General features: G+C 38.6%; 1 protein-coding gene across 1 annotated transcript; it reads left to right on the top strand.

The window, feature by feature from the left end:
* Positions 1-24,544, top strand: vstm2l (V-set and transmembrane domain containing 2 like). Its single transcript, XM_051415720.1, has 4 exons — positions 1-308; positions 20,938-21,107; positions 22,817-22,861; positions 23,248-24,544. Exons 1-4 carry the CDS (start codon positions 194-196, stop codon positions 23,554-23,556), a joined length of 639 nt encoding a protein of 212 aa, XP_051271680.1. The 5' UTR covers positions 1-193; the 3' UTR covers positions 23,557-24,544.
* Positions 24,545-24,925: the final 381 nt, after the last annotated feature.

Genomic DNA, 24,925 nt, shown 5'->3' with positions numbered 1-24,925 from the left:
CGCTGCTTCTCCCTCCGCTGCTGCTGGCCGCATCATCCCCTCCCGCAGAGCCGAGCGGAGCAGCAGCGTCTCCCCCCTCCAGCTCCAAGCTTTATGTCTGTGAGAGCTGCTCAGCGCCGGTGGGGATATTTTATCGATGCTCTCCACCTAATGTGACAATTTCATACAACTGCTTGAATTACCGGCTGAAGCAATGGGAGCCTTTGGAGTGATAATAGGGATTTTACAGTATGCGGGACTTTATATTCAACTTAACGCGGCTCTCAGCGTCGGACAAGGAGAGGTGGATAATCACATCTCTGGAAATGGTAAGTTGTTTTATGCCTCTGTTTGTTGGTGGGAGCTTGATTGTAAGAAGAAGCTCCCAGTGTGATAATATTCACTCATGAGGAGTGACTGGGTGGGGCTCAGTGGACACTGATTGTTCTTGATCTGGATGTGTTGTTTTTGTTTTTCTGTTTGTTTTTAAGTGGTTTAAGCGGTTGTGGGGATTCAATTAAACTTTTAAATATCATCTGTCTGCACAAAAGTGGTTGGATATATAGTGCAAGTTGGTGGGGCATTTTGATCTGATTGAATGTGACAGATCACTTTTAATAAGTTATTAAGAGCTGGGCTGCACGAGTCTCATACCTCCTCCACATTCAAAGAGATTTAGAATTAGTTTGAACACTACGGCTTAAATGTCAGCGCAAAATATTAATGTTCCCATGGAGATAATACTATATCAGAGGAAACATATATATATATATATATATTGTTAGTGAGATCAGGATGGAAAATAGCTCTTGGTTTACCTGTTTGAGTTGAGGAGGTTGTACCTGAGGATAGAATAAGCTTTGTGTCAGCTACACTGGTTTCCTGCCTTGGCACTCATCCTGAGAAATGTACAGTAAGAGAGATTTTTGGGTATAATGCTAAGTTAAAAGAAAACGGTTTGCCCCAGCTTTGCATACTGTACACATAAGATCACACTAGAAAGCTAGTCATATATCATTTATGTCTCTGATTCGAGTTAACTTTCAACCCAGCCACACCAGGGATTTTAACCACCAACATGTTCTGGTGCAAACTCTCTTCTCTGTTAGCTGAAGCTCTCTGAATCTTATAATCTAATAATAGGAAAGATAAATGCTTTTCATTCATGATTTGCAGTAGTGACAGATAGTGGAGACCGGCAGGCAGGAAACCTGAGGGAAGAGCAAGGGTGATAACATGCAACATAAGCCCTCCTCAAAAGAAAATCATGATATATTGGGATTGTATGTGCCTTAGATGGCAAGGCTACAGGCATCTTGAAATACTATCTTTCACACTAAACACATTTTGGATTTTTACGACACTTAGCAGCAGCACAAATATTATCTCTGGGCAATGTATGTGTAATTATACATCATTACGTATAGTACAGTAAAATATTTACAAATCTGGTGACCATTTTCTGGTTTAACAGATAAGTTGTTTGGTCTATAAAATGGTGAAAAATGTTGATCGCTGTTTCCCAAAGCCCAAGGTGACGTCCTCAAATGTCTCTTTTGTCCTCAACTCAAAGATACGCAATTTACTGTTGTAGAGGATGCAATAAACCAGAAAGTATTCACAGCTGAAATCAAAAGATTTGGCCCTTTTTTTCTGAATCTGGTTAATTTAATTGATTACAATAAACCAATAAATCGACTAATTGTAGTCGCACGGTGCATTTTACCAGATTACAGCCCAGGTTGAGTTGACTTTGAAGATAATAGAAGCCAATGTGAACCATAAAAACCAAAACAAGAAAAGCCTAGGGTTTGTACCTTCAGTGCGCTTGAGACAAATTACAGCTCCTGTAGGCACCCAAAGGAGAGAGGGGATCTGTGCTGAACTGTGCACGGCTTTTTATGGAGGTGGGTGAAGCCTTGGGATGCCCTGTTACTGTACTGTAGCACCTTCAGCACATTCTAAATTCACAGCTGGGTGCTTCTGGTTGGAACAGAAGCAGAGGGTCAGTTTATAATTGTTCAGTACTCCTCTTGGGTTGGTACTTGACCAAATACTACTTAACCTGACTTCTTCTAGGAATTTGTTTGCTATGATTAGTCAGATGAAACTGAAAAACTAGAGCCTGATCTCAATATGGGATTTTTCAGACCGATACTGATTTTAGTGGAGGAATATTCACCGATTGCCGATATAGTGAATTTCTTTGCTTTATGTTGATGTTTCTTAGACTTTTTCTGAATCCACTTATTATGACTCCAAATATTCTTTTGAGTATACAGTATTTCTTCCCACAGTTTTATGCTATAGGTGATGGCATCCTCAAATATGTTTTTCTATGACTAGGTATAGTGTTCAGACAGCTTCTGAAACAACTTAATTATTTTCCGTTAGTCCTTTAATTCCCAGTCAGTACTATGTTTTCAAATGTAGAATCCCTCCTTTTGCAATGAAATTCTCTTATTTTTATCAGTGTCAGCTCTTTTGAAGATAATTGACATTTCTACCTTCTAGCAGCCTTACCTTTCTCCAGCAGACATAGATTTACTGTTATCTAATTAAACTGTGTGATAACCACTTCATCACAGTGTCTCACCAGTTGTCCCTTGAGCCCTCTCCGCTTAGCAAGTTAGCTTTAGCTCGATCACTATAAATGAATGCAGAGTGCAGCGGTTCCAAATGGATTGACTGCCTCGGACAGGTTAAAAAATCAATTAGTAGCATTTCTCCCAAAGGGAGTTAATTAAAATTGGCTATAATCGTTGTGTTCTCTTTCCCACTCCATGTCACAGATTGGCCATAAAGAAGAAATGCCTTAGGGTGTGGAGCCTTAACAAGAATGAAAACTCCTCTGTTCAGGTTTTTTAAACTTGATCCAGAAAAACAAAATAAAAGCCTTCTATTTTCCCTTTTGAACAACTGCAGCTTCGGCACCAGAAAAGAGAGTTGTGGTATCCTTTGTGGTTAAGTAATCCTCTGGATAGTTATTTATATATTTTTTTCTTCAATCGGCTCTTTGATAAATTGCCCAAGCAGAGGGGAGCTGAGCCGTCATGTAGAGCAGAGAGGCTGGATGCACTGTTCTGGAGAGTGCTTGTTAGATTCAGCCCTGACTCATTTGTTTCAGATAAGTGCATCGGGCTGGGGCCCGGTCAGCCCCTGCACCCCAGTTTCCACTTCAGCTGAAGTGTAGATTGAATCGCACACAACGCAAAATTGTATGTTCTTATATGGATCAGTACCTCGACCTCATTGTGGGCCATATGTGTCAGACTCTCACCGGCCATTCGCTCTTGGGGTGCGAGTCTCGACAGTGGAGACAGAAGAAGCTAAGAGAGAGCTTTGTTTGTGCATGTGTGGGCTTTTCATTCTTTTAGATCTAGACGTATAAAGTGATGATGCCACATTCTGGACCCTACATGGCAACGTTAGTGCTCATTGGCAGCATTCATCCTGTTATCCATTGTGAGCGTACCACTTTCACAGTGTGGGGGCGTGTACCAATTCATTAGGCTTCCAAAGTGTCTGGGATCCTCTGCCAGTCCTCTGCTTGGTGTCCTCTTAATGAGGACGGCCAGCCCAGACAGTTTGCATTGGCTTTCAATTTAATGGAGCTCTGACTGTGCGAGAGGGGCAACAGATTGTACAGTCATGCTGTCACAATGGAAGGTGCTGGCGGAGGCTCGGTAGGAGAGAGCAGAAGAGTGAAAGGATGGTTGAAACAATGCTCACCTCGAGGGGATACTGGAGACAGGAGGGGATATTAACATTTCGCATCTTGAAGGGACAGCAGCTTCCTCTGGTGACGCAGTTATCTCCGGTGTGAAGTAGTTACGCTTGTCATGACCCCTGGTTAAAACAATGTTCCGCTGATCTTTCTGTGAAATCAATAATAAAATGACCATTTCTTAAGACATGGGTCTTATTCATTGGTGATTATCTTGAAATGTCCACCTAGTTGTAAGGTTTATCCAATAATAATACAGACAAAACGCTAATATGTAAAAGAACCAAATGCTCATTCTTGACTATTTACTAATAAAAAAAAATAATAGCTACTAAAGGCTGCAACTAACGATGTTTTCATTATTGATCTGCCAACTGTTTCCTCCAGTAATTGATTGATAATTTGGTCAGTAAAATGCACACACATTTTCTCTGAGCTCAAGGTGTTGTTTCCAAATAGCTTGTTTTGTCCAACCTTTTCAAAAGCCAAAGGTATTTATCTATCATAGAACACACCACCAACCAGTCACTCAGACTCACTTCTATTGAAATATTTTAAGATTACTGTTCATAACCTTACAATCCTACTTTAATTTACAATACTAATTCAACCAAGGGGAAACTGCTTCTACTTTAATTCAACTTCTAGTTAAGTTCTTTGAATCACTGCAGATTGGACAGATCATGTCTAAGAGAGAGCTCTAAGGAACTTGGTCTCTCAGCTGTCCCAGCTCATGAAAACATACACACCATCACCTAAAGGGTCTCAAGGGCAACACTCGAACAGAACATACTGTTGTTGTTCCTCCCTGGGGAGTCCAGATGGAGTACATTGTGCATTCTTGAAAGTGGCCCAGAGCACCAGTATGTGTTGTCAACAACACATGCTACTTTGTGTTGCCACACACTGGGAGGAAACGTAGAAATAGCCTCTGAGTCTTGTGTCCCAAGGGCTATGAAAAATTCACTCTACAGGCCCGGGGTATCGGTGGCAACAGGCAGACAGCTGCTTGCTTGATTACCGGATCCATTCTTATTTCATAATTTTACCTTCCACCTTGAATGGAGGCTGAAGGTCTCGCAGCAAGCAATTATTTCCCCAAGGAGGCTCCTGTCTGTTTGCCCCGCTGCTGACTCTGAACCAAATACAGTATTATTGACTTTATGGCAAATTCCCAGACTACTTATTTTTGTTTATCAGTATAAGTGTGTTTCTTTTCCACATGTGGTTATAGGTTGTCACTTGTACTGTAACTGTGCTATACAGAAATATCTTGGCACACTAATGCAGGGTGACAATAACATTCACATTTATAACATTTGACTCATCTTTGAGTGTACGTGGTGTAGAAAACTCCATTAACATTGTGTTGTTAATAAGAATAACTTAATAAAACGGACTTAATCTGACTGCTAAAAAATATCTTTTTATTAGTCTTGAATGAAATCTACAGCCTCTAAGCCTGTGCTGTAACCCCTGAAGGTTTTTCCCCATAGTCACGAACCAAACATAACTTCTTCCTCTAGTTGGTTATCTGCATGCAGGATTAAGGCTTTTTAAGATCAAGATAAATGTCTGCAGTAGGTCTCTTTATTACAGGAGCTGCTTGTTGTTTCATCCATCGTTCCCTTGGGGCTTCCCTGATTATTAAAGGCATTCATCAAGTTAGTGAAATACCTCTTCCCACAGGGATTTTGTTCACAGGCTATTTACATCCACCTTGATGGAAGTTACGATGTTAAGCTGTTTTTATTATGCCTGTGTATTTACTGTGTCTGATTTTTCTTCTAAATAAATCATTTCCTTTCTTCAGTGCCCTACGGATGTAACTCAAATGAAAGCATTGAGTTAATGACCCTGATTTTACTAGCTGTCCCCTTAAGGTGGCAACTTTTCAGGCGAAAAATGTTTACACTTAACCTAGAAAAGGATTTTCTACAAGAATTCCAGCTACCAAATGAATGTCTTATTCTTCAGTCAAAAGTAGACTGTAAGGAATGTCCCAACATTATCAAATTACCTGATTTCATGCATGCTAATGCAAGCATGTGTTACATACATTCTTCCATTATGTGTATTTTCTCCTACAACATCAGCGTATTCTTTAAACCCTGCCAGTGCTGTTTTCCTGTCCTGGTTGCTTTTGGCCTAAGTGTACAAGTACATTTTCCCAAGTTAAATCATTTGCAGTGTCTCCACTGCCTTGCTTGAGTAACTAACTTTAATGTATGACAGTTGCATTTTAAGTCAGCAAGTTGATGGACAGTGCAGCTCCCCGGATTACAGATAATTAGAAATCATATTTACTATTCTTTTTCTTGCTTGCTTTCTCAGGTTCCAACTGTAGTTCAAATAAGTGACAGCTTTAGGGTCCAAAAATTATTTAAAACTAGGGGTGGGAAAAATAATCGATTCTTCGATGCATCGTGATTCTCTCTAGAACGATTCCGTCTCGATGCAGATAAGTTAATAATCAGAATTTTAAAAATTAAATTAGTTTGCGTGCTGCAACATTCTGTTCGCCTGCTGCAGAGCGCTACAGAAAACTCTCCTTTCTGCCTGCCGGTTCTCTGCCAACACGCATGCGCACCAAACACATGTGCGAGTTTTTTACATCCAAAGTTTAGTGGCGTCAAAATTGCTGCGAGCGACAAACCTATACGGCCTGCACCAGCTTCTTTAAAAGCTGCGATATGGCAGCATTTTGGGTTCTATGAGGTCGATGGGAAGATGGACAAGACCTACACTGTGTGTAAGGTGTGTAGAAGTCAAATTAAGTACTTTGGAAAATACAACCAATCTGCGAAACCACATTTCTCGACACCACTCAGAGTTGGGGGAAAAGCGACCCGTTCCTGATGGCAGCCAGAGGACAATTGAGCAGGCAGTGGCACAGCTGCCACAGAACTCAGATAGGGCCAAACGGATTACTAAATCCATTGCGAAATTTATTGCCATGGATTTAAGACCATATTCTGTCGTTTTGTGTTTGAAGTCTTATTCTTATAATTGACTAAGAGCAGCTTTTTCTTCAATGACATAGAAAAGAAAGATTAGAAAGAAAAGAAAAATCTTTTTTTATATGTATCGTTATTGTGTTAAAATGCAAGCTGCTTTGTTCATAGAAAGTCATATTTGTGACAAGAAAAGCTTTTTATCTAATAAAATATAGTAATTAATTTGTTGATTGTCTTTAATGAATATCACAAAAGTAGTAGGAAGTGATTAGCAAACTCTGAGTAGCAAACTCAGATGTATATATATATATATATTTTAAAATCACACATGAAAATGTACATTAAAAAATTGTTGCATCGAGATGCATCGATAATCGGTTTAGAATCGAATCGTTGACCTCTGAATCGTAATGGAATCGAATCATGAGGTGCCAAAAGATTCCCACCCCTATTTAAAACACCTTAATAAGCGACACTGTTGCAATAGGTGACATTTCATTACAATGAATAGAAGCACTGTAGTTTATTTTAAGTCACACCGAGGTACACCTGTTGCTATATATACTCAACTAGCACAGTGTATATAAATCCACAGCTTAAAGCATTCCCCAGAATGCACCATTTGCACATGTTTGAGTATACAATTGTAATTGAGGAAAGTGTTGAGAGATGGACTAGCACATTGTTGGTCTTGGTCTTTTCATGCAATATGTCGAGAATAAGCAAAGTATGGAGTAACACCAGCCTTATCCTTTTAATGGTTTGACAAAGAAAAACAAGCTTGCAGGCTTGGAGACAAGCTTCCCCTGCAAGCTTCTCTCTCTCTCACCCTCTCGCTCACACACAAGTACACACACATGGACAGGCAAAGATACGGGTGTCACACTTGCTTCTCGTCCATGCTAATAAGCCCTCTGTAATTTAGTCATCCTCAAACAGCTCGAGCTCCCTCCATAGCAGGGAGGGAGAGAGAGTGAGGATCGATGGATTCACCTCACACTGGCACTCAAGCTGGATTTATCACTCATTTTTCCGGGAAAGAAAATATTTAAGAGTGGTCTCTTTTGGGTTTGAGCAGTGTACATTTGTTTATATATTTATGTCCTTCATCACATTGCTTTCTTTCATTATTTTCTCTCGTCGTTTCATTTTTAATGAGTCTTTGGTGGATAGCAAGCAGCGCACTCTGTGTTCTCATGGCCTCATTTCTATCATTGCTCTCTGAGCAATAGTTAAAAATGCCAAGGAGGACCATTTAAAGAAATGCATGTACTGTACTTGCGTCTTCAAACAAGGGTCCCCTGCCTCTATTAGAAGGCGGTTCTGACAGTACTGCCTTTATGAAAATCTATACTTAGAAAAGGCCAAGTCAAGCAAAGTATTTAAGTGCCAGCTATATAGGATTATAAATGAGACAACCCAGTGTGTTTGAGATTTTCCTGGAAGTCAATATTCACGTCAGAAGTACTTCTTATTACCACTCTTTTCTCTGCCTGTCTGGAGCCGTGAAAATGTACCAGTGGAGTCGGCTTTTGTGTTGATTTAGCATTCTACCAAGGTTATGGGATTGATTTTTGGTGACGCTACTGTGATTAAAGTCAGGAAACAGTTGGACATCTGCTGAGCAGGCTTGTCAGGGCCTGACGTCGGCACAGCACTCACCAGGAGACAGTCTGTTTGTCAACAAGTCGTGTTTCACAGGCAGGTTGAAGAGGGCACCTGCATAGCAAACTGAAAGGCAATTTGACAACTGTCAGATCGATAAAGCCGAGAGGAGGAGGAGGAGCAGGACTTGCTACAAACTCATCCCTTTCCCTTCACACCATTCCTCTTCTCCCTCCTCCACCTGAACATGTGTTTGGACCTCTGATGCTGTCAGATGCTGTGTCGGTTCTGGTATCACCCTGGCTGCGTTGCACCACCATGGCTAAGCTTCTGGCCCCACTCCCCGGCAGTCCAAAGCCTGTGGTGTAAACAAACCTCCCCAGGTAATTTTGAGCTTGCAGTCCAGGTACAGTCAGCGGATGGGACCGCCAACTTAGATAGTGGCAGCAGTTCATGAGCAGTTATCCGGTGCAGCAGTGCTGTGTTACAAGAGAAAACTAAAACGCTGTCTATGTTTTTCTGCAAATATTCATCTAATAAAAGTGCGTCGACTAAGACTCTTCTCGTCAACTAACAGTTTACTGGGCTCTACGAGGACAGCCCTACTTTATATTTGATTTAGCCTATATTTTCCATGTTGTGATATATTCAAAACAGTGATTTTGTGATAAAACCTCAACCATATCACCTAAGAGTACATCAGATACAGCTGGCACATAGACCTCAAAGGAGTCTTAAGCACCTGATTTTTGACCTAGAGAGAATCTGCCCTTTTTCTGGGGTGGTTCTAAAAAAATAAATATATGAATCCAGGTTTTAACACATCCTGCTGAGCAGATATATTGATTGAATTAAATTATCAGGTTGGGAGATTGCTGCATGGGGATGCTCTCTACCCTCCCTCCCTCCTGGTTTTCTGCTGCAGCTGCAACCATTGTGTGGCCACTTAGCAGTCAGCATGAGTCTGTGTGATGAGTTACTTTGAGGCAGACACCAGGTGTGTGGCCAAACAAAGTAGAAGTATACATTTTCATTTGATATTGTAACTGATGCACTATATGGATGGCTTGAACTATTTAGCACTATTCAATGTGGCGTTTTAGAGTTGTGGCTAAAATGCATAATGTCTCCAAAGCCTCATGATATCATATCAACATCTTATTGGTCGTTATTACTGAATAAATATGCCTTCTGTAAAGAGGTGGTGAGAGATGAATATGGAATGGCAGCCATGGGAAGTGCAGCTTTGTCAGCAGTATTAAACTGAGCTTGTGCAAGTGAGAATGTCAGACGGCTGGGTAAGAGTTGGGCTGGTTAACATTGAGAAAAATTTACTGAAATAAACTTAATTTCTTTGCATGTATCATTAATTGTCATCTAGTAGTCATTCCAGGTATACATTTAAATATATATTTATTTAATTATTTGCAAGAATCTCCCTTTGGGCACCTGTCCCTTTAACATCCTCTGCACAGAATTTAGGATCTACCTTCATTTTCTTTACCCTTTCATCAATCAGAATGCACCAATACAGAGACATTTTCCATATAATTAATGCTCTTAATTTTGGTTAGAATTGCTCCTCACCTGGAGTTTATGTCCCCACCCTCCCAAAGGTAATGTTTCCTGGTGTTAGATGATGCTCATCACTGTGGTTTACTATAAAGGAGTTCCTACTGCAGCTCAGAAAATTCCCCAAGGCAATAGAGAGTCAAAAGATGAAAGTGGAATAACTGCAAGTGAGTGTGAAATCTAATTTTCAGTATTTTTTTTTTTGTGTGTGTTTTTAACAGATACATTCACAGATTCCTATTTTACATAGATCACACACAGATTGACACATATTTTCTGTTAAAAAAAATCTAATCTCCCCATGTAACAAGGCTGAGTCCTTTCTGCAGCAGCATTGGTTTAAATCTGACTTGTTGCCATTTGCAGCATGTCATCCCCTCTTTCTCTACCCCCTTTCCTGTCCCTCTACAGCTGTCACTATCAATTAAAAACAATAAAAGAAAAATCTGTTATCTTTCTTCTCTGCCCTACAGCATGAGCAAGGTAGTGAAACATTCTGACAAGTTTTAAAAAGCAATAAAAGTGATGAAGTACATTAGAGACAGAAACTATGACAGAAAGTTTGATTGTCCATAAGTTCCACAAAAAACCTTAGTGGATCTTTTTAATGGACAAGTGAAGAAACCATTAGTGAAAAGAAAAAATGAAGGAAGTATATTGTAACATTCACAAGCAGGCACTGACAGGCCATGCGGTCATTGTAGACTGTAATATACCATAGGGCATTATGGGGTTTGATTGTACATCTTTAAGCCTCATATAATGGTTGGACCTTTGCCCTTTCGAGCTTGGTCAAACTGTTTTGACCAATTTATTGCATTGATCCTTGTGTCCAACATCGGACCCACTGAGGATTTGCAGATGTGCAGTCTGCAATTATCTTCAATTAACATGTACAACCCCTAATACCTGTAGTTAATCACTAACAATTTTGACCAGTATTTTGCCGAGTGTGGCATACTACAGATGGAGTATACTTTTTGCATAGAAACATCTCACAAGAATGTCTTTTTATTTAAACTTTATGTCTTTTGGTCTGGTAATAAAGCTGTTTTCCCTTCACTGCAAACAAATCAGTGAAGTTAATTATATAAAGGATTCAAGGAGCATTTACATTTTATAGTTACATTTGATCTCTGTACTAAAAGAAATAAAGTAGGAGTCTGCAGTTTTGCAGACATCCTGTGCATTACAGCTTGCATACAAACATGCAACAAAAACGCACAGCAGCACCATTTGTGTCAGGAAAAAGTTACACATTGCACCTAACATGCTTTTCAAATCCCCACAGTTACATTTACACACACACACACACACACACACATACACTGTATGCTGACAACAAGCCACAGGGCACCACACACAGTGAGACACACACACACACACACACACAGGGTAAGTCTCCCAGGATGCTGAACACCTGCCAGAGCCAGTGGGAAAAGCGCCAGGAAATGTAGTGAGTTACTCTGAGAGTTGGAAGCATCTCTTTATGCCAGGCACCAGAGAGCCAACAGACATAGACTGCCCACTCAGCGAGAGAGGCACAGAGAGGAGGAGAAAGTATGGAGGGGAACTGAATTAAAGGAGGAAGGAAGGTGAGAGTACAGAAGACGCTTGAGTAGAAAAAAAAGGTAGAAGGAACCTCTAATAGGTAGAAAATAAGCATGAAAGGGCAATAGAACATGGTGGAAAAAATGTAGTGGGTTTTAAACAACAAGAGGAAGAGATTTGTGGGAGATGTTACTAGGCTGGAGAGAGAGACAGCAGGAGAGAGAGAAAGAGCTAAGGATTTAAACGAGGAAGAAAGAGGTGGAAAATTGAGAAAAATCTTGTGTTTGCAGAATTGGGGTCTTATTGGCTGGCTGGGGAAATGGGAAAGCGCAGGAATTACCTTGCAGCTATAAGTCTGTCCTACTCTAGCTGTAGATGTAGAGTGTATTTGAGGACTCCCCGTGCAACTCTCTCCTTGACTTGACTTTGACTTCATTCACTGTGGTTGTAAATGGTTGTGGAGTCTCAGCTAGCTTCAGTAATTCTTCACCAGTTCTACTTTGTAATATATTTTGGTGTTGAGTTGTAGTAAAGGTTTTCCTAAATTTGTAAAAGTAGAAAGGTTTTTTTTTTACAAACAATTACATAAACAGTGTGAAATCACTATCAAATTTTAATTAGCACACATGCAGTTTACACTGATAATGGTGGCAGATTTTCAACTGGAAAACTTTAAACAACAACGGATCCTGGATTTCACTCAGATGTAGAAAACCGTCAATTGTATTTGGATGAAATTAACATTATTTTTTTATTATAAAAATGAGATATTGTTGGAAGTAATGCTGGGTTAGGTTAAACTGTAGGTAGTAGAGTTAGACACAGTTGGTTCACTTAGGATGCATAAACAGTGCTTTCTATACTGAGTTTGCTTTTAATAAATACAGTACAATAAAAGTCTTGTTAAAATATGAATGGTTCTGTCCACATAAACGCAAGAGAGTTATTAATCTTAAACAGATACAGGAGGTGTTTAAAAAATACATTGAAATATTTTTTTCATGTTTGTGACATTCTTCAGATACAGACATTGAAACTGTAGTGAAAGCTGTATATGTAGCTGGTATAATGTTGATATGACTATTACAGATTATTAGGACTATGACTATAACAGACCCATTTATTTTTGCAAGGAACTGCTGCTCTAATCTGTTAACATGGATGCAGAAATAAAAAACATGTTTCGACACGCACTGTAGACGCAGGCAGCGTGGACCGGGCCTTACTGCAAATATATAAGTATCAGTTTCTGCCAGTAACAAGAAATTGCAGCACAGAAATGTTAAACCAAGTTTTATTTGCCATTACCATTAGCCTATAGTTTGTCCACCAGAGAGCTCTCATGTTTATTTTCCAACTGTAAAATGTCCAAATTGGTATGTTGGTACCAAAAACAAATCTCAGGAATCAGCATTGAGATAGTTATGACCTCCACCAAGGAGGTTATGTTTTCCCTGGCGTTTGTTTGTTTGTCTGTCAACAGGATTACGGAAAAACTGCTGTCCAGATTTTCATTAAAACTTGGTGGAAGGGTGTAGCATTGGCCTAGAACCCATTACGTTTTGAAATGGATCCGAATCACAGGGAAGATACACAAATCGTTCTTCACTTTTGTTAACATTAGGCACGTTCACAGAGGTCTTTACTCTGAGTGCCCTCCTAGTTATCATGTGTAGACAGTAACCCTAGGTTTATGAAACTATTGCACACACAAAAAAAAATAATGATAATGATCTGATAATGTTGTTATCAGATTTTTAAAATTGATGTCAGTGATCAGAAATTCAGTACTGCTTGGGCTGTAGTAGGCATTAAGCTAGCTAGTTTCCACCTTATGTTGCACCATACTGTGACTAGTTATTGTTGACTGAACAATTACTGTTTAAGGAAGAGGTTTAGCGAATGGTTAATTCATGGAGTTATAATTTATTAATTACCTATTGGTCAAGTAATAAGCTCTAATTTCAGCATTACTTTACTTTCAATTAAATCAACACTATTTAAGATTCAGTATTTGTTGTGATTTGGCGCCCCCAGTTGCAATATCACTGTCACTGTCTATATATACTAGGGACAGCTGTACACATGCATCTATTATGATTACATTACTTATGATCAAAAACTAGTGAATCGACAACGTTGCTAACACATCAAGCAAGTGCAACAACACAAGACGTAGCAACCCAGCTAATATTACTGACTAGTCCAACAGCAAGAAGGCCAGCTCGCCGTCTGCCTCCAGCCTCCTCTCTCCTTATGCCATTAGCTATATCGATAGAAGATGCAGCATGTCACTGTAGCATGACCAAAATGACTTTAAAGCTGTTATTTTAAGGTCGAAAAGTTACATAATGTTGATTTAAGATTGTATTTTTAATTTTTTTTCCCATATCATCCTTTTTGTGCTCACTCCTCAATCCTTTATGTTTTTTACTCTGTCCCATAAACATCCCTTTGTCTGCAGGAACACAGCCTGTTCAAAGTGACAGATGCTGCTGTCTGTGCTCTGCCGCTAGCTGTTGATACTGTATCTTGAGGATGAAAAAAGTGCCAGCTCCTGCATCGAATACTAAGAAAACTCAGACAATTGAAATGCCACCCTCTGTTGTTTTGCTCATATATTTTATGTGCAGTGAAGTTCTCTGCTATTCTAGGCTTCAGCTGTGGCGCCATATGTTCAAAACACATTATTTCAAGGCATTGTGATAAGTTTTGTCATACCCTCTGTGCTCTTCATCAGCCAGTGCCAGTCTAGAATAATAAGATGTATAGAAGAAGGACATATTTAAGAAATGAAAAGAACATGACTGAAGAGGAGAAAGAATTTTTAAAGCACTCTTAGAAAGTGCTTTTTCAAACATAAGGTTAATATTGTTATAGAAAGCCATATCCTTGGCATAAAACTGTAAAGAAAATGCCTTTTCTCTGGATATGTTTCAAGACACAAAGGCATCAAATCCACATTTTACCTTAACCTTTACCTTTCTGTCTGAAGATAGACAGAAAAAGGACAGACAGAGGGGATGACAGCAAAGGGTCACAAAGGGCTCAAACCCATGGCCGCTGTAGCAAGGACAGGTCTGACCAGCTCTATCAAGTGAGCTACCAGGGCACCCCAAGTCTGATTACATTTTAATCTCTGGATCTTCTAACTTTGTAATAATCATCAGAACTTTTTCTCAGATGTTATTTCTGAATCTCTTAGATTTCAGTTCAGATCTGGTTGCTTTTTTTTATCCTGAAAGATTATCCTGCCATCAAGAAAGACCTACATCATCAGATGGATGTGCATCATTATGCCAGCTGTGATTACAGTCTACAATGGCATGGAAAACCGGGAAAACAGGAAATTATACCTGAATATTACCTCTGACTGTGCAGAAAATCACAAGAAATTGTGCAGAAGCACTGAATGTTTTTGTCTCCTTTTGCGTTACACAGAGCTACATAGATATTTTAAAACAGTTCCAGATATCTTGTTATGTATCTGTCAATCTGTTTTTCTGTTTTCATATCTGTCTTGTATGTAGTGACAGTTTGACAGTTTATAACGAAAATAAATCTGTAAGACAGCTTTTTATTTGTTTCACCTATTGGCACACAGTAGAAGAATCAAACAAGAAATCCTAATAAGACCTACTTGTAAAATGTCTCTACCGTTATGCGCATCCAGATGATTAAACTTGATTCAACTGTATGTAACAAAGGATGAAGTCAATCTTCCCTTTCATCCTCTATCTTTGCATATGTGGCACGTTACAAAAAATGGAAAGATGGAATATGTGTGAAAGTGACCACAATTGAAATCAATACCTTTTTGTGTTTGAGCCTGGTTCTTTTTAACAAAGTGCAGTGATACACTGGATTTTTGAGTCATCAATATTGGGGAGTTCAAAAAATAGGATAATATTATATGGGCCTTTTTTAAATATAAACACATAGCATTAACAATCTTCAACATTGTTTTATTTTAAAAGCTGAGCCTTTTGGAACATTTTACAGTTGAAAGAATGGTCCGTGTATGGTCCGTGTATCTTTTGGTCATTGGATTTTCCTTTCAGAAACGGATATTAAAAAACAGAAAACGAGTGGTTATTTGATTTTCGTTTTAAAATACAAAAATTAAAATTGAAATACAAGGCGTTTTTCTTTTTCATGGTCAGAAAGGGATGAGCGAAATTTAAACAAAATATATAACAAAAAATAAAATCACTAGAAAACAGAAACGGAAAAAAGGCCTGTTTTTTCATATTCTGAGACCGGATGTTGTCATTTACAGGACGGTGCTGTGTAGAAGAAACGGTAGACTAGTAGACTGCGGTCAATCCAGCCGTGAGTCCGATCTCCGTGGTCAAATCAGCCACACTTAAATTTCGAGTGTACAAGTATTCTCAGCATTATGGTAAATGCGGAGAAACAGCGTATTTACTTCCGGTTTTCAAAATAAAGGTATTTAGAACAGTAAGCTATAATTCAAAACCTACATTTAAAATAAAACATGTTACATTAAAGTGTTTCATGCGCCCCTGATGAATAAAAAAACACTATATATCAAGTATCTTTACTGCACCAGCATGGAGAAATGCCAAAATAAAAGTCTCATATTTATGCCTCCAGAGATTGCATATTTGACCATATTTGAGGTACTGTAAAAACATATTGCTCAGTGTTTCCTGGCTACTGATGGTATATTTGACTTTTACACATATGAGACTACAAACACACTTAATATCAAGCAGTTTTACTGTACCAATTTAGAGAAATTCAACAATAAAAGTCCATATTTGTACCTCCAAGTGGTATTTTCATATATTTGAGCTACTGTAAAAACACTTTGCTCAATAATTCCTGGCTATGGATGATATATTTGACTTCTACACATCCAAGACTACAAGTATACTTAATATCAAGCATTTTTACTATACTAATGTGGAGAAATTGAAGAATAAAAGTCCCATATTTATACTTCCAGATTCCATATTTTCTTATATTTGAGCTACTGTAAAAATGTAAACTGTATGTGGAACCACCTGCAACAGCTGTCACACTGAATAATATAAAAAATAATATGTGAGGAAGAGACAGTAGGTACAATGGTGTTTTGAAGTTAAAACTAATTATTTTTCCCTTTTACCTACAAAATAAGAAGAATGTGGACTGGCATTGCATTTTGTTTGAAAAGTCAACAAATTAGAACTGTGTAGGATTTTGTGTTTAGTGTTTATATTAAATGTTATTTAACATTTGTGTGAAATTTTGTCATGATTACTGCAGCATTATTGAAGTATAATGAAAATGCTTTACCCATAGCCAGGAATTATTGAGCAAAGTGTTTTTACAGTAGCTCAAAAATATAAGAAAATATGGACTCTGGAAGTATAAATATGGGACTTTTATTCTTCAATTTCTCCAAATTGGTACAGTAAAAATGCTTGATATTAAGTATGTTTGTAGTCTCATATGTATAAAAGTCAAATATACCATCGGTAGCCAGGAAACACTGAGCAATATGTTTTTACAGTACCTCAAATATGGTCAAATATATAATATTAATGTAACATATTTTAATTATAGCTTACTGTTCTAAATACCTTTATTTTGAAAACCGGAAGTAAATACGCTGTTTCTCCGCATTTACCATAATGCTGAGAATACTTGTACACTCTAAATTTAAGTGCGGCTGATTTGACCACGGAGATCGGACTCACGGCTGGATTGACCGCAGTCTACTAGCCTACTGTTTCTTCTAAACAGCACGGTCCTGTAAATGACAACATCCGGTCTCAGAATATGAAAAAACAGGCCTTTTTTCCGTTTCTGTTTTCTAGTGATTTTATTTTTTGTTATATGAAATAGAAAATGAAAATCGAATAATTTTTTAAATTTCGCTCATCCCTTTTTGACCATGAAAAAGAAAAACGCCTTGTATTTCAATTTTAATTTTTGTATTTTAAAACGAAAATCAAATAACCACTCGTTTTCTGTTTTTTAATACCCGTTTCTGAAAGGAAAATCCAATGACCAAAACATACACGGACCGATACACGGGCCAAAGAATCTGTCAGTGCTCTTTAGTGGACAAACTAAGTTTCAGTTTCTAAATTAGCTCAAACCTAGTTTTGCATTTCTGTAGTGCAATTGTTTATTACTTATCGGTCAAGATATAGATCAATACTGATATATCTGCAGTATGCTAATATCTGGCAATATCGGCCTGGCTGACTTATAGATCGAACTCTATATTGTATTGCTTTTTCTGGAGCTTGTAAACAACATCGCGCCATCTTGATCAGGAAGTTTCCGAAGTGAAGCTGTTCACACTCACACACACAAAGCTGTACTTTGATCACAGCAAAAAAGTCACATGACATAGCTTTAGGCCATGTGTTTTTATAGGTTATAGCTTCAGGCCATGTGTTGTATAGCACACTCACATGCTTATAGCTGACAGATCTGAGATTTGTGCTTTCTCTGTTCCATATGAGCCTGAGGAAGTAAGTATGTTCTCTGTCCTTGTATCTGTCAGCATCATAAGAGGGACTCATGTTTTAAGACAGGTGTAACAGGACTGGAGAGATAGACTGAGTTGTATCTTTATCTCATCTGTTATTTTTCAATCTCAAGAGAATTTGCATTACAGACAGGGGAGCAAGACAAAGTTATTCTCAAGTGGCTACAATGTGTTGTTTTTTTTTTTTTTTTTTACCATTAAGTGCTGTATGCTCTTACATAATGGACCTTCATGTTGCCATCAAAACACATACTCCACATATTTAACACCTTGCATAATTATGGATACATTCCCAGGACTTAAATCCTACATATGGAGAGATTTTGAATACTGTTGTGGCTTTAAATAGATGACTCAGTAGCTTGCCAGGTATCTGCAGTAAATGTGTTTATTTCTAATCTGTGTTAGTCCTTAAGTAACTTTGGTCTGTGAATATAGCTGCAGCTGGCAGCGCATTAACTGAAGTAAATGCTGTGTGCAAAGCTTTTTTCTCTTTTTGCCTGACAAATATTCATGTTAAATATTTCCAGGTATAAATATTCCAAAAATATAAGCTAAAAGGAACACTGGCAGTGAACATTTTGCTTTATGAAATTAAAAACACATTGCAAAATGAGAACAAACAACTGTTTGATTGCAGCTAATAGGTATTGTTAAGTAGTATGCTGGACAACAGTGTCATGAATACAACACTGAACTGCTATACATCTACAGGGGCCAGGTTCACTGACTATAAACATACAGGCTCCATCAGTTCACTTTTACATGCAGCTCTGTGTGCAAACCTTTCCATATGTCATTCCTTTACTAACAATGTATGTGCGGATTCAGTGTCTCCTCCCTCAGGGTTTCCTATCACGTTTCCATCTCTCTTTCTCATCTTTCTTCTCAGCACACTCACCTCAGTTCACCTCTGCCCTTGTTCTTCTTTTCTCTCTTTTCCTCTCTTTCCTCCTCCTCTACTCTTCTTGGCCCCAGTCTGGCGCCATCCCTACAGTAAGTGTCCTCCTGACAAATGAGGCGATTGCCTGACCGCAAGCAGCAGTGCATCAAGGGCACGACTCCTGAGGGCCCAGTCAGTCAAACGACACCAAAGCCCTTGCGACCAACCATCCTTCTATTCTCAGCCTTTTTCCTTACATCTCCCTGTTCACCACCAGATCAGTTTTGAACAAGGCCGGGTGAATGCCAATTACAGATACGGTGACTGACTTTTCTCTGGCTCACCTGCTCTAAATATACTCTGTGTGTCTTTTGCAGGGTTTCTCTGAAAGAGGATGGTTCTGTAGATGAGAGGTAAAATATTACCTGTAGTTAGAACAGACAGTTTATTCTCTTATCACACTTGCTGTATGATGATGGGCTGTACATGAAACTTTTCACTGTTTCAATAAAGAGTTAGACTCATATTTCAAATCCCTAGATCAACTAGATAATGTGTGCCGTTAATGAGTTTTAAGAATTTTATAAAATGTATTTATATATATGTTGGGTTTGAATCAGTGGGAGTTTTTAGGAGGTTGCTGATGTGTTAGGGGGGATTTTTGGTTGGAACATCAAATAAAATACTAAATACCAAAAGAAAGAAAGACAGAACTCATGTTTTTCCAGATTAAACGCCCACAACAGAAAAAAAATGTTTGTTCAGCTCATTCCTGTAATATTTTTTGAATGCGCTCATATAAATCAATGCAATTAGTGAGAATGAGAGAGAAAGTAATGAGTGAGTTGAGGATGAAGTGTGTAATTGGTGTGTTTGAAAACAAGGCACAATGCAGTATGGTACTGTACATTTACATTTAATCAATGCACACATCTCCTCATATAGTTTATGGGCATTATACTTTCACTATCCAGTATATTAATTAGAATGACCAGTTCTGTATTAATATTGCCTGCACAGCATTACTCCTACTGATAAAGAGATCAAAGTTAATCATATGTAACCTTATCGTGGTGTTTGTATTGATTGTATTGGTGTTTCTATTTCTGACTGGTGTTTGGGTTAAGGCTGATACTATTCCAGCTTTATTTAGTATTGTAGTAATTTCTAATAGCTGTAATAACATAAATATGTCATTTTTATTTAATATGAAGTCACCACTCATATCACCTTGATGGACAAGTTAAATTTGTAATTTTGTAACTTCACCAAATGGCTCAATTTGTCTCTGTGAGATGAGGAATGAAAAGTTGTCCCTTAATTTAATAACAATCTCATTCATGGGTGCAGATTTGTCTATGGGTTTTTTTATAATGTGTTTTAAGAAAGCTCAGTGTGTTTTTAAAGAGAAAGGTGCATTTAGTCCAGTTGATGTCTTCATTTTGAAGCATCTATAGACTAAAAAGATTATAAAGTGTACCCCCACACACATACTGCTGAGTCAGATGATCTGTGATGGAAAATGTGCTGTTATGTTGAATTACTGACCATTACAAGATGCCGATACACAGAAAATTATGTCCTCTGTGTAGGTGGTTGGTCTTATACATGTGGGATTGAAATGCAATGATCCTTCAATTCCAAATTAGTATGGACTGCTGCACCATCGACAGAAGGATTATATAATGTTCCTGACACTTTTAAATTGGTTCATATTCTGCAGTCTTCAAACTTCGTTTGAAACAAAAACAAAATCTTATTCAAATTGTGAAGGAGCTACAGTATTCAGAGAAATTTACAAAAGAGTGAACAGCACAGAACTGTACATGCTGCACATAATTGATTACGCATGATGGATTATACCCAAAAATGGCCACCGAGTAACCTTAGCAACAGTTTCATCCAACAACTAGGCTACTGCTGGTTTGTTGAGTGGAGTCTCTCATTTCTTCCTTTTTTCCCTTCCTTTTTCCTACCAACACCTTATACCGTTGTGTCACAGTTTTTGTGTGTGATATAGCAACGTCGTCAGCGAAATATTGTCACTGAGAAATAAGAATCTTGAGGATTTGTGTTTCTGTAGTTTTGGGGATGTCTTAAGCCCATAATATTCTCTAAACCTTTCTGTTATTCTTTTTTTTCTCTCTTGCAGCTCTCTTTACAGAGGTGCCACACGACATCACGACACAGAGCGGTGAGGATGTAGAGATGGCTTGCTCCTTCCGTGGGGCGGGCTCTCCCTCCTACTCCCTGGAGATCCAGTGGTGGTACATCAAGGACCACAGAGATTGGCAAGAGAAGCCTGCACAGATCACTAATAATGTAAGCTGAGAGGGAAAACTGGTTTTTGTTGTTGTTCTTAATGTATGTGCAGTGAGTCCCAACAAGGATACTTCTACCCCAGTTGCCAGGGAAATGAATAAAATTGTATTGTTATTATGGTGAGCTAGTTTTTTTCATTCCAAACATTTGGCTCATTCCTCTTAGATTGCAAAGCTGTATACCATAGATCACAAATATAGCAAGACATCCACTAACACATAGACAAAACAAAAATAAAAACACAAATAATATTATCTATGTATCATTATTACATAATTCCAAGACCAACAAGTAACTGTCGAACTTAAATGTTTCATATGTGAATAGTCAACATGTTCTTTTTGTACTGTCCATGTTTTAAAAAATCTATATCTGTTTTTATCCTAATTGAGCATAGCGTTAGTTCAGGCAGGGCACGAAGTCAGGCTAGCTTTCAGTTACAGCTATATCATACGATCATAGCTAGTCATAAACATACATCAGCTGATTCCTCTAAGCTTCCCATTGGATACCATACACAGTCAGCTGACAGCTCACCTGATTTCCTCAAGCATCCAATTGGCAAACATCTACGTGGCGCCTTATTTAAGCTGCTTTAGCCTGCCTGCCTATCTCTGCTGCTCCTCTACAAGCCTTTTTGCACCCACCTCCACCCCAGCTCCTCCTTTTTATGTTGTTTCTAATTAATCAATGTCATTTTCTGATTGCCATTGATGCTTGCTCTGTTCTGTACCCTGGGGGGTCTCTGCTGCCGCTCTCCTTGTCTTAAACTTTTCCATGTATGCACATGGAAGGGCAGGGAGGTGTGCACTCCCTGCCTTAAGGTTTTCCACGTAGGCACGCTGAAGGACAAGGAGGTCCCAGAACAGAGCCATACCGCCAAATGTAAAATTCTGCTTGGAATATAAGATATTTTGACAAAAGTGGTCCTGACTGAACTAAAGGTTGTGTGGTATTTTTTATTTAGCAACCCATATTTTTTTTAATCAAGGTTAATCCTTTCATTTTTTATCTGTTAAGTAGAATTACAAAGTTCATTTTCAGTTTACCTTTTTCACTTTTTGCAGTTCAATTTATTCGGACAGAACTGCTCGGACTGAACCTAAAGCTTACTATATATCAGGCGGAGGGAAAAGCAATATTAGCCATGGCAGAAACCCTCTGGCATGGAAACGAAGGGATAATTGCTGATTAGCATTTGCCAGCACTAGGGGAACAGGTTGACTCTCTCCCATCATGGGGGAACTCAGGCTCCCCTGTTGTGCCTCTAGACACTATAATTGGCACTGAGAAAGAAATAGATTTTCAAAATCTCTGTCTGCTCCATGCATAATTCATACCTATGCCCAAAAGAATACCTCTGTGCCTCTGCATACACATTCACACACACAATCCTGCTCAGAGGCTTACGTGGTTGATGCTGTACAGTGTGTGCTCATACACACATTTGAACACGCATGTATGAGCATGCACACACACACATATGCATAAAGCTCAACCACCAGAGAAAATGGTACAACAGATCAGCAATCCAGGGAAGCTAAGTTTTGCTAAGAAACAGTGCAGACAACATCAAACATGTTTGTCCGCTCCAATGTTTTGCTGTTGTACGTCAATGAAATTAGACATTTTAAGCATAAGATATTTTTAGAAAAGTGCAGCCTTGATCAACGTTGTGTTTCTCATGCATCATCCTTATTTCTGTGCAGGTTGTACCCCTGGAGGAAACGTCCAAAGATGCCACCAAAATTAGTGTAAGTTTGATCTAGCATCAACTGAACTAGCACACCAAAAATAGATACAGAGAGAAGATACAGACAGGTGACAAACAAAAAATCTGAATGAATGAGTGGAGAAACATGGAAAACACAGATGCTTTCATACGGGACACACGTGGACATTGAATGGTTTAATGAGTATGCAAATAGAGTGAATCAGTTGAATGCTTATGGGAGAATGGAGAGGGTTCCAGAGACTAGCAGCTTTGTGTTGGTTTTTCCTTTAAATTGTCACCCATCTGTATATTTCCATTTATGGATGTTTCATTGACTCTTAATGCCAATAAAGTTAATAAAAACAATGATTTAGAACATTTCATTTAAGTCTACCATAAGGCTACATCATCTTTTGTCCCCGTTAGGTGGTAAAAGTGGCTGGCAGCAACATCTCCCACAAGCTCCGTCTCTCCAGCGTCAAGCCGTCAGACGAGGGCACGTACGAGTGTCGCGTCATTGACTTCAGCGGCACCGTGGCGCAGCATCACCGCGTCCGCGCCTACCTCCAAGTGGAGTCAGAGAGGAGTCAGGGGTTGGATGATGTCAAGCTGCAGGAGCCAGGGCACCGGTCACAGGGGAACCACCCTCACCCCCACCACCAAGCAGAGGGCAGGGAACTGAAGAGGAGATCAGCTGGCAGCACCACTGACTGTAATGAGAGCTGTGTGCTTTAGAGTGGGCAGTCTGCCTGTCTGTCTGCATGTTCATGACTTATCTCTAAAGAGGGACAGTCATCAACACACCACAGAGCTGAGGCGTCAGACGTAACTGGACCCTTTGTGTTCCACGGTCTGTTTGTCTATCTTTAATATTGCTGTTTGGATGCCAATGCTATTGAATGCCAATAAAGGGCACACTTTTATTGACAGTACACATGGTTGTGTTCTTTTTGTTGCTCTGTAATTTGTCTCTGTGCTTTTTCCTATTGCATTGAGTTTGTGTTGATGTGACATTAAGGCTGTAACAACAGATAATCTTTTTTGTTATTTTGTCCGAGCAGGACTCTTTCATTGGTCGAGCACCCAGAGGTTACAATACATGGCAGTGAAGAGTTGGAACTATTATAAATAACAATTTACTGATACAGACACAGAACAGACCATTTCCCTTGCAACGAGCCAGTTCTACTGTCTTTTAGAAAACATATGCCAAAAGTTGCAGTATTTCAGTGAAAATGCTTTCTAAGAATTAAAGAATAAATTAAGCTTTTTTTCATTCATCTGAAAACTTTTCAAAGTGCATTGATTTCATTTATGTAATCTTTGTTTAAACACTTTGAGAGAAAACTATCCACATGTAACTTTCCATACAAGACAAGGCTGTATAGTAGAATGTTTGTCAAACTAAAAAATGTATGCCTTCATGATCACATCAAGATAATATATAAATTCTTGTGTATATTCACTCTTGGCACTGTAGAGTTTCACTGTTATTGTCATAAAATAAAGTTTACTCTGTGCTACTTTACCAAATGGCTCAAGAAACACAAATACAGTATGTTGTTAACTCCAAACTTTTGTTGTCATTTTCTCAACCACAATACAACTTTTTGTCTAAACCTTTATGGAGTTTGTCATCTGAATCACAGTCTCCTCTTAACTGTGTTGGTTCTAAGTGCTACTGTTTGCTATCTGTTCTGTTAAATACATTCATTTGAAATAACTTTTGTCTTTTCTTTTCTCCGTGATTCTGCTATTGAGTTCTGTACTTTATTAAACTTAACAATTGTTACAATAGAGACTGAATATGTTGAAGACTTAGTGGTAGTAGTGAGTACAGCTTGAAGCAAACAAAATACTTAAAAACCTTTGTCCCATGTATGTTACAAGAGTGTCAAGGGTAACATAACAGACTTCTAGTATTTCTCATTTGATCCATGGTTCTTTATCATTTATCTTTACTGTATAATGGAGCAAAACACTGTATGTCAGTGAGAGTGTGGGTAAGCCATGTCCTCAGCAGCAGACAAATTGGTTTGTAGATCCTTGTGTGTCTTTAATTTGAACTCTGTGGTAAAATCCCATTTCATGGTGTTTAACCTAA

This window comes from Dicentrarchus labrax, unplaced genomic scaffold (assembly GCF_905237075.1).
Source record: "Dicentrarchus labrax unplaced genomic scaffold, dlabrax2021, whole genome shotgun sequence".
Lineage (NCBI taxonomy): Eukaryota > Metazoa > Chordata > Actinopteri > Moronidae > Dicentrarchus > Dicentrarchus labrax.
The sequence above is the reverse complement of the archived record's forward strand: the minus strand, read 5'-3'. Positions and strand labels throughout refer to the sequence as shown.

What these genes read in the sequence shown, in the direction of transcription:
- vstm2l (XM_051415720.1), top strand. Translation starts at nt 194, where the DNA reads ATGGGAGCCTTTGGAGTGATAATAGGGATTTTACAGTATGCGGGACTT. An exon ending in CTGCACAGATCACTAATAAT is followed by an intron (nt 21,108 to 22,816) that starts GTAAGCTGAGAG and finishes ATTTCTGTGCAG; the next exon opens with GTTGTACCCCTGGAGGAAAC. An exon ending in AAGATGCCACCAAAATTAGT is followed by an intron (nt 22,862 to 23,247) that starts GTAAGTTTGATC and finishes TGTCCCCGTTAG; the next exon opens with GTGGTAAAAGTGGCTGGCAG.